The 14,642-nt window shown below is 41.6% G+C and overlaps 1 protein-coding gene across 2 annotated transcripts in view; it reads right to left on the bottom strand.

Moving 5' to 3' along the window:
• The window catches only part of ACOX3 (acyl-CoA oxidase 3, pristanoyl), a 195,462-nt gene that overhangs the window by 67,231 nt on the left and 113,589 nt on the right, over positions 1–14,642 (bottom strand). For both annotated transcript variants that reach the window (XM_073610777.1, XM_073610785.1), the window contains exons 12-13: positions 10,812–10,934; positions 8,789–8,902 (exon numbers count right to left, since the gene is read on the bottom strand). In XM_073610777.1, the coding sequence (XP_073466878.1) occupies positions 8,789–8,902; positions 10,812–10,934 (237 nt within the window). The remainder of the gene's footprint in view (positions 1–8,788; positions 8,903–10,811; positions 10,935–14,642) is intronic.

A 14,642-nucleotide genomic window follows, 5' to 3' on the forward strand; every position in this document is an offset into this window, starting at 1 on the left:
ATTAAAGTCCGCTTTATTGCTCTGAAAACAAAAAACAAACACAGGCTTTTCATTTGGCTTCAATGCAAACACAGGTAGCAGCTTCTAGTCTGTGCAAGACACAGTCTTTAAACAGAGGTAGACACGTGCGCAACACAAATGAAAAATATAACAGAGCAGCCTTACCAACTAAAAAAGTCCAAGACACACACATCTTTCAGTGAGCCCAGTCAGTTTATACCGGGATCCAGTCTTCATACAGCTCTATGCAATTTACGCAACAGGAGCTCATCTGTTTAATAGGTAGGGTTGCAGGGGATGTATATGCTCTCCACAATTAACCAACATATATTTATATTTATTTATAATATACAGCTTTGAAAAGAATTTATAAAAAAGAGAAAATGACAGAAGCAGTTTGCTTTCAGACTATCTCTCACTAAATGAAAATACGTGGAAAACCATACAGAGCAAAGCAGGGGTGGAGAAAGTAACTTTTCTGACTTTTTTAGTTGCATGTATAGTATGAGCTTGGTCAAATGTGCTCTGCAATCAACATGTGTTTTTTCTAGTAAAGCTTTAAAGTTAGCCTGGTACACATCTAAAATAGAGCACAGAACTCTTCCTGCTGGCTGGAAACAAAAGAATTTTAGAACTCATCCTAAAATTCTGTTCTCTAAGTTCTCAGAGTTACACAACTGGATTGATTATGTGTGTGGGTTTATACTAGCACACACCCAATGAATCCATCCAGCTGTGTCTCTAAACAATAAAGAAAAGTAAATACGAAATATTTATAGGCATTATTTTTTTATGTACCTGAATAAAAAATGAAAGCATGTTTTTAACAAATGTTTTTTAGTACTGAGCATAAAGAAGAAATACTGTATACACAAAGACACTATACATTAGCTTTAATCCTTTCCAGTTGGTGGGAGCTGGCCCTTCAAAGTTTGCAACATTGAAGGCGTCAGTCAAAATGATCAGGAGCCCAACCCATCCGCTTCCTTTTGTAAATAATGACCAGGAACTATCTGTGACATCGCGGTTACTGTGCAAAGTGAGCATGTACCCAGCACAAACAGGTGGTGCCGTCTGTATACATATATATCCACTATATTGTCAAAAGTATTGGGTTGTTTGCCTTTACATGCACATGAACTTTAATGGCATCCCAGTCTTAGTCCGTAGGGTTCAATATTGAGTTGACCCACCCTTTGCAGCTATACCAGCTTTAGCTCTTCTGAGAAGGCTGTCCACAAGGTTTAGGAATGTGTCTATGGGAATGTTTGACCATTCTTCCAGAAGCGCATTTGTGGGAGATGTAGGGGAAACCGAGGTGGTCGGCGTCCATCTTCAGCTCCAGTCGGCCACGCCCCCCCCAGAAGCGCATTTGTGAGGTCAGGCACTGATGTTGGACAAGAAGGCCTGGCTCGCAGTCTCCACTCTAATTCATCCCAAAAGTGTTCTATCGTGTTGAGTTTGTGGCTCTGTGCTGGCCAGTCAAGTTCCTCCACCCCAAACTTGCTCATCCACACTATATTGCAAAAAGTATTGGGCCACACCTCCAAATAATTTGGTGGACGGGAGATTATGGTGTTGGGTTGTTTTTCAGGGATTGGACTTAGCCCTTTAGTTCCAGTGAAGGGAACTGTAAAGGTGTCAGCATAGCAAGATATTTTGGACAATTTCATGCTCCCAACTTTGTGTGAACAGTTTGGGGATGGCCCCTTCCTGTTCCAACATGACTGCACACAAGTGTACAAAAGCAAGGTCCATAAAGACATGGATGAGCGAATTCGGGCTGGAGGAACTTGACTGATCTGCACAGAGTCCTGACCTCAACCCAATAGAACACCTTTAGAGTGGAGACTGTGAGCCAGGCCTTCTTGTCCAACATTAGTGCTTGACCTCACAAATGTGCTTCTGAAAGAATGGTCGAACATTCTCATAGACCCACTCCTAAACCTTGTGGACAGCCTTCCCAGAAGAGTTGAAGCTGTTATATCTGCAAAGGGTGGGTCAACTCAATATTGAACCTACGGACTAAGACTGGAATGCCATTAACCAGTTACCAACCGGCCCATAGTCAAATGACAGCTACAGGGTGGTTGGATAACTCTGGGAGGGCAAACACTGACGTCCTCCCAGAAAACTACTCCCGCGTTCCCCCCCGGGGGCGCGCACATGGGAACATCCATGTTTGCCGGTTTCACGGGACCCGGCGCAGCACAGATCGCTGTACAGGGCCAATGACAGCGGCCCTTTACCATGTGATCGCTCCCGTCCAATGACGGAGAGATCACAAATGTAAACAATGCTGGGTCATCAGGAGTTCATTACTCTCCTCTTCTCACACCGATGAAGCGTGAGAGGAGAGGAGAGCTATACGGTGCCAATCTGTGAGTTTTTTATATATATCTGTGCCCAGCAGTGCCCAACAGTGCCACAGCAGTGCCCAACAGTGCCACAACAGTGTCATCTGTGCCACATCTGTGCCACCAGAGCCACACCAGTGCCACTACAGTGCACACCAGTGCCACCTGGGCCGACCAGTGCTCATCTGTGCCACCTGTGCCCTTCAGAGCTCACCTGTGCTCATCAGTGCTCATCTGCGCCACTGCAGTGCCACATCAGTTCCAGCCTGTGCCCACCAGTGCCACCTCTGTGCCACCAGAGCCACACCAGTGCAACCAGAGCCACACCAGTGCCACTACAGTGCACACCAGTGCCACCTGTGCCCATCAGTGCTCATCTGCACCACTGCAGTGTCACATCAATGCCGTCTGTGTCCACCAGTGCCACCAGAGTCACACCAGTGCAACCAGAGCCACACCAGTGCCACTACAGTGCACACCACTGCTCATCTGCGCCACATCAGCCTTACCAGCCACCAAAAAATGGCAAAAAAATATTTTACGACTGAGGAGGCCTACCAGCGTCTAAGCATGACTGATGAGAGCAGCGGGGAGCTCTCTGAGTCTCAGTCCCATTCGGATTCGGCCTATGAACCCGTGACAAGCAGTGGGTCTGATACAGAATCGGAAGAGGAACGTGTGCCCGTGAAAAGAAGCATTTCTGGCATGGAGCAGCAGCCTACTACCAGCAGCAGCGCAGGGTCATCCACCTCGAACGCAGTGCTGTCCACCTCAAGAGCAGTGTCGTCCACCTCAAGCGCAGTGCCACTGCAACAAAGGCCAGGCACCTGTAGGGTGTCATCTCAGCCCCAAAGGGATAGGGGCCATGCCAGCCTTCCCTATGCCCTTCAAAACCCCCTATTGCTTCCCCCTAATTACGGAGCAGCAAATATTCCCCCTTTCATCACCCAGCCAAGTGTCTAGGTGAACACCAATGATTTTGTCATGCTTGATTTTTTTCATTTGATTTTCACCGAAGACATACTATTGTCCACTGTGGCCCAGTACAACCTCTATGCACAGCAGTACATAGTAAGCAAACCTGCTGGCTCTAGATATGCCCAACCCTTTGAGTGGAGAGAGCTTACCATAGAGGAATTAAAAATGTTCTTAAGCCTAACTTTTAATATGGGACTCACAAAAAAAAAAAAAAAGAAATGAACTCATACTCATACTCACCAACCCCATCTACCACATGCCACTCTTCTCATCGATTATGCCAAGATCAAGATACCTTATGATTTTGCGCTTCCTCCACTACAATGACAACACCCAGTGCCCTCCCCGAAATGACCCAACTTTTGCCAAATTATTTAAAATTCGGCCACTCCTAAATTATTTCTCTGAAAAATTTCCCCAGTTATAAACTCCCGAACAGAATATCTCCGTTGATGAGTCCCTTGTAAAATTCTCAGGCAGGCTTGGCATCAAACAGTTTATGCCCAGCAAAAGGGCCCAATATGGGGTTAAAATGTGTAAACTTTGTGACCGAGCCACAGGGTACATTTACGCCTTCCGGGTGTATGAAGGGAAGGACTCCCAACTGCATCCCCCTGAATGTCCAGAGTATATTGGAGCCAGCGGCAAAGTTGTCTGGGAGCTTGTTTATCCACTCCTTAGAAAGGGCTTCCCGCAAAAACTGGTTAATGAAAGGCTATGACGAGGGGAGACCACGTCTTTGCGGAGCCAGGAGCTATTTGCTGTCAAGTGGAGGGACAAACGAAACGTTCACATGCTCATGCCAATTCATAATGACACCTACGTGGAAGTCTCCAGAAGAAACGGCCCAGTCCAGAAACCAGCTTGTATCTATGACTATAATTTGTTTATGGGGGAGTGGACTTCAATGATCAGATGATTGAACCCTACCTTTCCACAAGAAAATCCTGTCATTGGTATAAAAAAGTGTCCATTTATTTTTTCAGTTTGGCCATGTATAACACTTGTTATTTACCAAAAATCTACTGAGACCCCCATATCTTATCTGCACTACCAGGAACAAGTAATCTCCACCCTTTTGTACCCTGTACCCTGAAAGCCCACCAGAAAATATTCGCTCTGATTCCGTGAGCAGACTCCACGAACGCTACTTTCCTGACAAAATCCCCCCCAGCCCCCCCCCCCCCCCTTGAAATGAAATGACAAATAAAAAACCCAGAGGTGATCAAATACCACCAAAAGAAAGCTCTATTTGTGTGAAAAAAGGGACACAAATTTCATATGGGTACAATGTTGCATGACTGAGTAACTGTCATTCAAAATGTGAGGGCACCGAAAGCTGAAAATTGGTCTGGTTAGGAAGGGGGTTTAAGTGCCCAGTGGTTCAAGTTTATGTGCATGTAAAGGCAGGTGTCCCAATACTTTTGACAATATAGTGTATACAGTATATGGCAGCTCAACATTAAAGCTCACCACCATGCTGCAATGTATGTGTATGGCTGGCATAAGGGGTTAAATGCTGGAAAAAGCAGGCTCCAGAGACTCAGAGCTTTGTTTTTGATAATAATCCACAGGATTGTTTTCTGCCAATGGATTGTCTCTGTGATGTATAATCTATAAGACTACATTTCACTTCTGATTTTCCTTTCATACAGCACGGCTCATTTTTCAGAATATGCAACATGACCATATGTATAAATGACAGCTACAGAAGCAAAACAATATCGGATGTGAAGATTTCTAAATGGTAATGGGCAGCATAGTCTGTGAGACATCAGGGTTGATTTATCAAAAGAAAACAGACTGTTCAATTTGCACGGGAACTTGCCCCAGAGCTTAGTGAATGAGATGGAGCTGTGCTGACATCCAATCAAGTGCAAACAAAATTGCTGTTTTTTTTTTCTATTTTTCTTGCAGGTGATTAGGTATCCCTTCCAAATGAAGCTTCTTCACATTCACTAAGCTCTGGGGCAAAGTTCATTGCAAAGTACAACTTCCCATGCAGAGTGAACAGACTGTTTGCCTTTAGTAAACCAAATCCACCATATGAGAAAATGTAGGCAAGTGCTTGCAAATGGCCATGAGAAGAAAATTTACAAGTGTATGAGGCAGAATACAGAAATTAAGGTCAAATTTGGATTTTAAATTTGCCATGTGTTATATTGAACATGCAGCCAAAACACTTGCTAGAAACTGAAAACATAACTTGGATCAGTAACTGTTTTCATCAGCGCTATGTGAAAATAGATGGAACACCTTCAAAGTATTCCGGAGCTCTCAGGCTGACTATAGAAAACTGTAAAAGGGAATGCATTTCACTCCACACATTATTCTGCAATGTAAAAGCAGCTGCTCTGGCAGCAATGCCCTTTCAAGTGCAAAAAAGAAACAATACTAGATGTAGGTTTGTTTTAACTTGAAAGAATTTTACTATTTGAGAAAACTTCTGTAGTCCAGAAACCACCCAAACGTACCATATGAAGAAGATATTTTGGCCAAGTATCTGAAGAAGTGAAATTCAACCATCTTTTTAAAATTAGGGCCAACGTGGCAGTGTCTAGATACTAAGCTACATATTTTCCAAAACGTCATTGCCTATATATTCATTTTTATATCTCTAAGAAATTATAAAATATAAATAGACAGGAAAAAGAGTGTTTTCATACAAGTTATTGTAATGGCAGAATACTATCATTTACCACCTCCTGGCAGCTGGAAATACCAGTTTCCCCTGCAGCATGCTGTAGTTCCTCCTACTTAATAGTACATCCTGCAGTGATTTACAAACCAGTGGGATTAAGCACAGCATGTGGCAGGGAAACAGGTATTCTACATACCCAAAATTGTAAAATACTTAAAGTAGTCAGAGAGCAGCAAAGACATGACCACCGGAGAGATAAGTATAGTCACGCTTTTTTTTTAGCAGGTATACTTTTATACACAAGTGACCCTGGCATTGAAACTGTGTAAACAATATACTTTGATGTCAGAGGATGCTATCAACAGTATACTAAATACTTTTTTGCAGCAGGCACTTGATAAGGGTGAAGTTTATATAATTATATTTTATAGTGAATAAACCATTTGTTTTCTAACAATTACTTTTTTCATGGAAAAGTATATGTATACATGAAACATGTTACAGAACAAGCTATGCATGTTTATCTAATACCCACTAGGACAAAGCCCCAGGAAAAATGTTATATACTGATCAACCATAACTTTATGACCACCAAACTAATATTGAGTAGGTCCCACTGTTGCCACCAAAACAACCCTGACATGTCAAGGCATGGACTCCACTAGACCTCTGAAGGTATGCTGTGGTATCTGACACCAAGCCCTCAATAGAAGATCCTTTAAGTCCAGCAAGTTTTGAGATGGGGCATCCATGGATCAAACTTGTTTTTTCCAGCACATCACATAGATGCTTGATTGGATTGAGATCTGGAAAATTTAAAGTCGTCACCTCCAACTCTTTGTTGTGTTCCTCAAACCATTTTTGTAATGTGGCAGGGCGCATAATTCTGCTAAAAGAGGCCGCTGCCGTCAGGAAATACAGTTTCCAGGGTAAACAACAATGTTTAGGTAGGCGACTCGTGTCAAGGTAATATCCACATGAATTGAAGGAGCCAAGGTTTCCCAACAGAACATTGCCCAAAGTATCACACTGCCTCCACCGGCTTGTCTTCTTTCTATATAGTGCATCCTGGTGCTATGTCTAGCACAGGTAAATGATGCACATGCACCTGGCCATCCACATGTTGTGAAAGTAATTCATCAGACCAGGCCACCTTCTTTCTTTGCTCCATGGTCCAGTTATGATGCCCCCCTGTTAGATGCTTGTGGCTGTAGACAAAGGTCAACATGGGCACCCTGACTAGTCTATGGCTACGCAGTCCCATATACAACAAACTGCAATGCCCATTTTTTTCTGCTTCCAACACATCGACATCAGGGACAACATATTTACTTGCTGACTAATATATTCCAACTTTCTGATGCCATTGTAAAAAGATAATCAATGTTATTCACTTTATCAGTCAGTGGTCATAAAGTTAAGGCTGATCTCGGTGTAATCGTTTAATCTCACACACTCATAAAATGCCGAAGGACAAACAATGTATGTGGATTGTGGTATTTATATAGCTTCCACACCTCTGAAATGTAGACCACTAATAATAAGTATAACAATCACAATGACACACAACTACAGCCCTAAAATAATCTATGAGTGGTCCAGTGAGTGTTGTAAATGAGATGTAAAATCTCAGTTCAAGTCATTGAAGGTTAGTACATAAATGCATTAGTAGCATATGCCTTCTAAGTTTTGTCTTTGCTTATATTTCCACAATATTTTTTTAATCGAAGCATGATCGTATAATTATCAATTACCTTTATTTACTGGCAAAACTGGGAGCACCCCTAAAGAAGCATGGCTACCTGCACGCACCAGGAGAATTAAACATGGCAACTTTGCTTCAATTTTGGAAACATTAAACAGATTTCGATTAAAAGCTTGGCTACATGGAATTGAAGACTCCACTGCTAACTGCCACTGCCCAATCCCAATAACTGCTGTGCACCAAATGCTATTCTCATGCATACAAAAAAATCAATTATGATACAAAACAGTACAGCACTTTATCTATATAAATACTTAAAATTCAATATAAACACATCTAATCAATTATGATGATCTCTCCAATCGTGCCAAATCATTTCACACCAAATTGAAGTTTGTATTTCACTTTACTCCTGTTATGTTTCCACCATCAGAACTGTGCCACCGTCTACGTTCATTCCAGTTGAATTTTGAGTATTTATATAGAGTAAGCGTTGCACTGTTTTGGATTATAATTACACTTGCAGTTTATATTGTTTACATTGGTTTTATGAGGCCAAATGATAAAAACCAATTGAAAATGCCATTTGACTGGCATTATGATGTCTTTGATTGATTTCCCCTCCAATTCTCCAGTAGGCTGTAGAGTGTAGAGATGTAAAGTTGATGGAAACCTTCGAAATTTACCAACAAAAAATGGTGGACATTAGGGTGTCTGCAAATGTGATTGAATTCTTATGATGTGTTAACGGCTGAAATAATTAATTCATACCTTTACCTTGAAAAAAAAAACAAATCTGTGCACATAAACTAAAGTCTTTGCAAAGACTGGGTGTTGCAAATGAGATCTAAGGGTGGCCATAGCCTCCTGGGAGTCAGATGAAAAATTATTCAGCCAAACAGTGACTGCATCCTATCAGATGCAGTCACGGTTTGGGCATTCGGGCAGCCACAGGTGCTGCAGCTGCTGAATACAAAAGCTAGAAGTAGAGTTTCCTCATCCATGGTGTTTAGCATGGATGATAAATCCATCCATGGTCTGAACAAGAGAAAAATCAAGCCTTGTACTTAAGATTACTTAAGTAATAAACAACTAGTAAGCAATTACCTGTACATTCCAGACATTCTCTAGCTGTGCGTGCTGTGAACTTGTTAGATAGAATGTTCTTAAACTCATTGAGGAAGTGTATAGATCCAAGAGGGGATTCACAGGGAATGTTACCTGTTAACATAAAGGATAAATACTGAGTACTACGGATGCAATGATCTAACATAGCTCATAATATATTCAATTCCATTTTTGCATTTATAGTCTCTGGCAAGCTGCAGACTTTTCTTGGTCTACCTCTTGAAATGGGTGCAACACTTCTCTTTAAAGAGGATCTTCAACTTAGAAAAAAAAGGTAAAAGTCAATTTTAATAATAGGACACTTACCTATCCAGGGATCCAGCTCTCCTCATCCGGGTCAGTTCTTCTTCAGTCTTTGGGTCCCCCAGCGCCGGTATGTTTGCTAATGGAAGCCGGCTGTGAATCTTTCCAGCCGGCTTCCCACTGCAAATGCGCAAGTACTGTGTGAATAGTCCAGCAGCCTTTTCAGACCTGTGATGTGTCGCAGAAGGCTGCTGGCAAAGAGAGAGAGAGAGGGGCAAACTTCTGCTCAGATCGTCTAGGTGGCAGCGGGTACCTTTCAAAACTAGGTGCCCTCCCCTCCAAAAAATGAAGATGTGCAAAATGTGGCGTGGTGGTGGGGGGCAGGTGAGAGGACATAAAGCGGAACTTTCCCTTTAGGCTGAAGTTACGCTTTAAGTGACTTTGTAGTTTACAGTAATAGCAAATATAATACTATAAGAAAAGCTGAAAATGTAGGCGCCATAATTGATACTTCACATTATGAAACATTCTGGGTATTTTCAGTTTCATTACTGTTAAAAGGGAAAGATAGATTAAGAAAGTGGTGCAAGTCTTTTCACACGGCTTTAAAACTAAATTTCTTCTTCCACTTTATTGAATTCTATTCTGGCCTTTTTGCCTCTCCAAAATAATAAAAGTTACAGATAAAGTGTATGTCAGAGCAAAATACAAACAAAACATAGTACATCTGTCTAATACTTTCAGCTTTTCGCTTAAAGACTTTAAAAAAATACAGAAAAATATCTGTTGATGTGGCAGAAATCCAGTGTGCTCTGAATTCCCCATATAAGCCGTAAACACAATGTGGGAGATTTACTAAAACTGATTAGTACATTAGTTGATCTTTTTCTTAGCCAAACAATGCTGCTGCAGTCAAGACTCCAAGGAGCCCACCTACACGCTCTGTAGGAAACAGGGCTCTTGGAAGATGTAGCTCTGGGGTCATGCCTATGTCCATAGGAACTGAAATATCAGCAGAAGACCCTGCAAGACATTTTCAATCTTAAAAGTGATATCACGATAAGTATAAGAATCTGTTTCTTGCTACGGGTAATAATAAATAAATTGCTGGGACATGCTAGAGGGGTTGAAAGATGTTTGGGGGTTAGTTTGTTTATGCCTGGACATACAGTACACTTTAATGCCCCGTACACACGGTCGGATTTTCCGACGGAAAATCTGTGATAGGATCTTGTCGGAAATTCCGACCGTGTGTAGGCTCCATCACACATTTTCCATCGGATTTTCCGACACACAAAGTTTGAGAGCAGGCTATAAAATTTTCCGACAACAAAATCCGTTGTCGGAAATTCCGATCGTGTGTACACAAATCCGACGGACAAAGTGCCACGCATGCTCAGAATAAATAAAGAGATGAAAGCTATTGGCCACTGCCCCGTTTATAGTCCCGACGTACGTGTTTTACGTCACCGCGTTGAGAATGATTGGATTTTCCACAACTTTGTGTGACCGTGTGTATGCAAGACAAGTTTGAGCCAACGTCCGTTGGAAAAAATCCTAGGATTTTGTTGTCGGAATGTTTGATCAATGTCCGACCGTGTGTACGGGGCATAACTCTACTGCAATGCAGCCTCCCAGAAATGCCATGCTGGAGACCACACACAAAAGTAACAGGGTTTTCCATAATACTCTAAAACAAACCTTCTGATTGCATTGAATGGAAAACAATTATTTCAGCATGAACATTACAGATACCTACCTTCATGTATGGAGTGGACAATACTTAGTAAATAATTGCTGGTTTGTTGAAGTAGGACATTGTTGTCCCCTTCATATGTGCAGTTTGGATCATTGTCATTGCGGATGTCACCTAATCGGTTCACTGTAATAAAACAAATTTATGAGAGTAAAAACATTTATCATGAGAAAGGTTTCAGAAATTCTCCTGGCTATATGTATAAGGGAGGATCATGTTCACTAGGCTAATAGTAAACTCTGGCATCAGCAAATTTCCAGAATTCAGTACTTTCCAACAGCTCTAAAAAATCCATCACTACAATAGCGAGTCTGTCACTTCTGAATTATCTTATTCATAAATTATTTTAATGCAAGTTAGGATCAAAAGAAAGAAAAATAGTACCGTGTCAAAAATAAAATGCATAAGTAAAGAAGGTAAGAACTACTGTCTAAGACTTTAAATTATATGTATCAGTGGCCAAATAAAACATATAAAAGCTGAAATTGCAGAATATAAATATACCGTATATCTGAAAAAAAGGGCATAAAAGAAAAGGTCTGGTATGTGACAGTACCACTGGACTTCAGTGTGAAAATGTGTGTGAGCCTCCCATCTTCTGTTTGTACATTAGAAGTGTTAGTTTGTTAGAACTGTTTGTGGATGATATTCTTGGTTTAGGAAGGAATTCAATAATGAATGAAGCTCTCCACATCTGTCCCCCAGGACTGAATAGACATCCACCAGCTGTATATACTGATTTTTTATGTGCTTTGGATAAAAAAATGGTTATGTCAACTCAAAAAGGTAGATGTCAACTCAAAAAATTAAAAATTTGCCATGTTTAAGGGAACATCTAGTAATAACTGTGCTTCAAGGATAAGTGCGCTTTTGCAAAAATAAATAAATAAATAAATAAAATGCACATTTTTGCAGGTAAAAAAACATGCATTTGTTATTTGTTTTTGTTAGGGATCTGTAAAGCATTGCACCCGCGATCAGCAGATTATAGGTGTAATGCCACGGTCCTGCAGACTGTCTGTGTAGCTGCCCGTCCCTCTAATACGAGCAGGCAGTTACACTCTGACAAGAAGCTCAATGAACTTCCAAGAGCGATCAACAGTGCCATGGTAGTTCTTTGAGAACTAGAAGCCGACAGCCACAAAGGCAGACAGGACTTGTAGTTTTTCCTTTCACAGAATACTGTGAATGAATGACATGGCCAGGTGGGCGGAGCCCCACCTGGCCAAGTCTTTTTAGTTTGTGACAGCTAGTGTGTGTGTGTGTGTTTGTGGGGGGAGGTGATGGCCGATGCATTTGTTACATGTTGTAATATGGGTGTAACATGTTACAAAAGGTGAACTTATCTTTTAAACAAGAAGTATAACCAAAGCTTTTTGGACCCTTCTTCTCCTATGGATCACAGGAGTGCAGTTCATCCTTTTCCTCCAACAGTGGGCTAAAGTCCACTGTCAGCTGACGTCACTCAACCAGTCCAGGCTCTGGACCGGCAGCTGGCTCATTCTCTCAGCGAGCTGCTGTGGGACTGAGCCAGCTGCTCCTGCACAGCCTGGCACGCCAGTGAGCGCTGGAGGGGCAGAGCAGAGAGTGGTGACTGACAGTGACGCCTCTCTGCTCAGAATGGAGGGGAGAACTGAGAGATCAGCAGTGTTTGATTGCTCAGTTCTCAGTACAGGGGGACAGATTTTTTTTTTTACACGTATCGAGATTTTTTGTTAATAAATGTTCATTTAGGAGGTGGTTGCATTATGTTTCTTTACTGATAGCGCCCATCCTCTTAATATATTATGTAAGATAATAATTTTTGAATCTTTCATTTTTCTTCTTTTGATTTTTGATCAGGGACAGTATCTTGAGGGTCCACTACTTGAGTGTGTTTCTTTGGATGCTGCATTTACCTAGATAAATATAATTTTTTTTTTTTTCTCTTTTAACCACTTTAGCCCCGGAAGATTTGGCTGCTCAATGACCAGGCTATTTTTTGTGATACGTCACTGCGTCGCTTTAACTGACAATTGCGCAGTCGTGCAACGCTGTAACCAAACAAAATTGACGTCCTTTTTTTCCCCACAAATAGAGCTTTATTTTGGTGGCATTTGATCATCTCTGCAGTTTTTATTTTTTGCACTATAAAACATAAAAAAAAAAAAGACAATTTTGAAAAAAAACCACAATATTTTGTACTTTTTGCTATAATAAATATCCCCAATTTCTTTTAAAAAAAAAGCTATTTTTTTTTCTCAGTTTAGGCCAATATGTATTCTTCTACATACAGTATTTTTGGTAATAAAATTTGCACTAACCGTATATTGGTTGGTTTGCACAAAAGTTATAGCGTCCACAAAATAGGGGATAGATTTATGGCATTTTTATTATTATATTTTTTTTACTAGTAATAGCGGCGATCTGCGAATTTTATTGTGACTGCGACATTATGGCGGACAGATTGGACACATTTTTGAGACGATTGACAATTATACAGCGATCAGTGCTATAAAAATGCACTTACTGTATAAATATCACTTGTAGGGAAGGGGTTAACACTAGAGGCGATCAAGGGGTTAGCTTTGTTCCCTGACTGTGTGTTCTAACTAGGGGGGAGGGGACTGGATATAGGAGATGACAGATTGTGGTTCCCAGCTATTAGGAACTCACGATCTGCATCTCCTATCCTCACAGAACAGGGATTTGTGTGTTTACACACACACGTCCCTGTTCTACCTCTCGTGGCCGCGATTGCTCGTGACCGCCGGTCAGGAGCATCGGCACCTACGCAGTGCAGCGCGCATGCGCCTGCTATCCCGCTTAAAGGAGCCGACCTACAGCTATGATGGTTCGTGGGATCATACCGACCTGCCGCAGTATAATGATAGGGGCTGGTCGGCAAGTGGTTAAAATGTACCCCTAAAGGTCAAGGACCTGACTGCAGGGTCTGGCAGGGTCCCTAAATTCTAAGACCCCATACACACTATACAGCTTTTGTTATCTGATTTCCTTTAGATTTACCAAAACCATATAGTGCAAGGGCCTCTCTGATTGCATGTACTTCGATGTACATCGGCAGAATGGCACGGCTGGGCAAATGGGCGTACAGATAAGTCCCATTGCGTGCGCGCCGGCGGCGCGCGGCGGCTGGAGGCTCCGTGAGTCGGGTCGCGGGTCCCGCGGACTCGATTGCCGTGGGGATACCCGCGATCACCTCACGGAGAGGACGAACGGGGAGATGCGGATGTAAACAGCATCTCCCCATTCTGCTAGTGAAAGTGTCATTCGATCTCGGCTCCCTGTCATCGAGAGCAGAGATCAGTGACGTGTCACAGCTAGCCCATCCCCCCTACAGTTAGAAAACACTCCCTAGTACTGACTTAACCCCTCCCCGCCCCCTAGTGGTTAACCTCTTTACTGCCAGTGTCATTTACACATGTGTCAAAAATGTCCGATGTGTCCGCCATAATGTCGCAATCACAATAAAAATCGCTGATCGCTGCCATTACTAGTAAAAAAAAATTATTAATAAAAATGCCATAAAACTATCCCCTATTTTGTAAACGTTATAACTTTTGCGCAAACCAATCAATAAACGCTTATTGCGATTTTTTTTTACCAAAAATATGTAGAAGAATACGTATCGGCCTAAACTGAGGAAAAAAAAAATTTTTTTTAATTATTTTTTGGGGATATTTATTACAGCAAAAAGTAAAAAATAATGCGTTTTTTTCAAAATTGTCGCTATTTTTTTGTTTATAGCACAAAAAATAAAAACCGCAGAGGTGATCAAATACCACCAAAAGAAAGCTCTATTTGTGAAAAATAAAGGATGTCAATTTTGTTTGG

Source organism: Aquarana catesbeiana, linkage group LG01, assembly GCF_042186555.1.
Source record: "Aquarana catesbeiana isolate 2022-GZ linkage group LG01, ASM4218655v1, whole genome shotgun sequence".
In the NCBI taxonomy this organism is placed as follows: domain Eukaryota; kingdom Metazoa; phylum Chordata; class Amphibia; order Anura; family Ranidae; genus Aquarana; species Aquarana catesbeiana.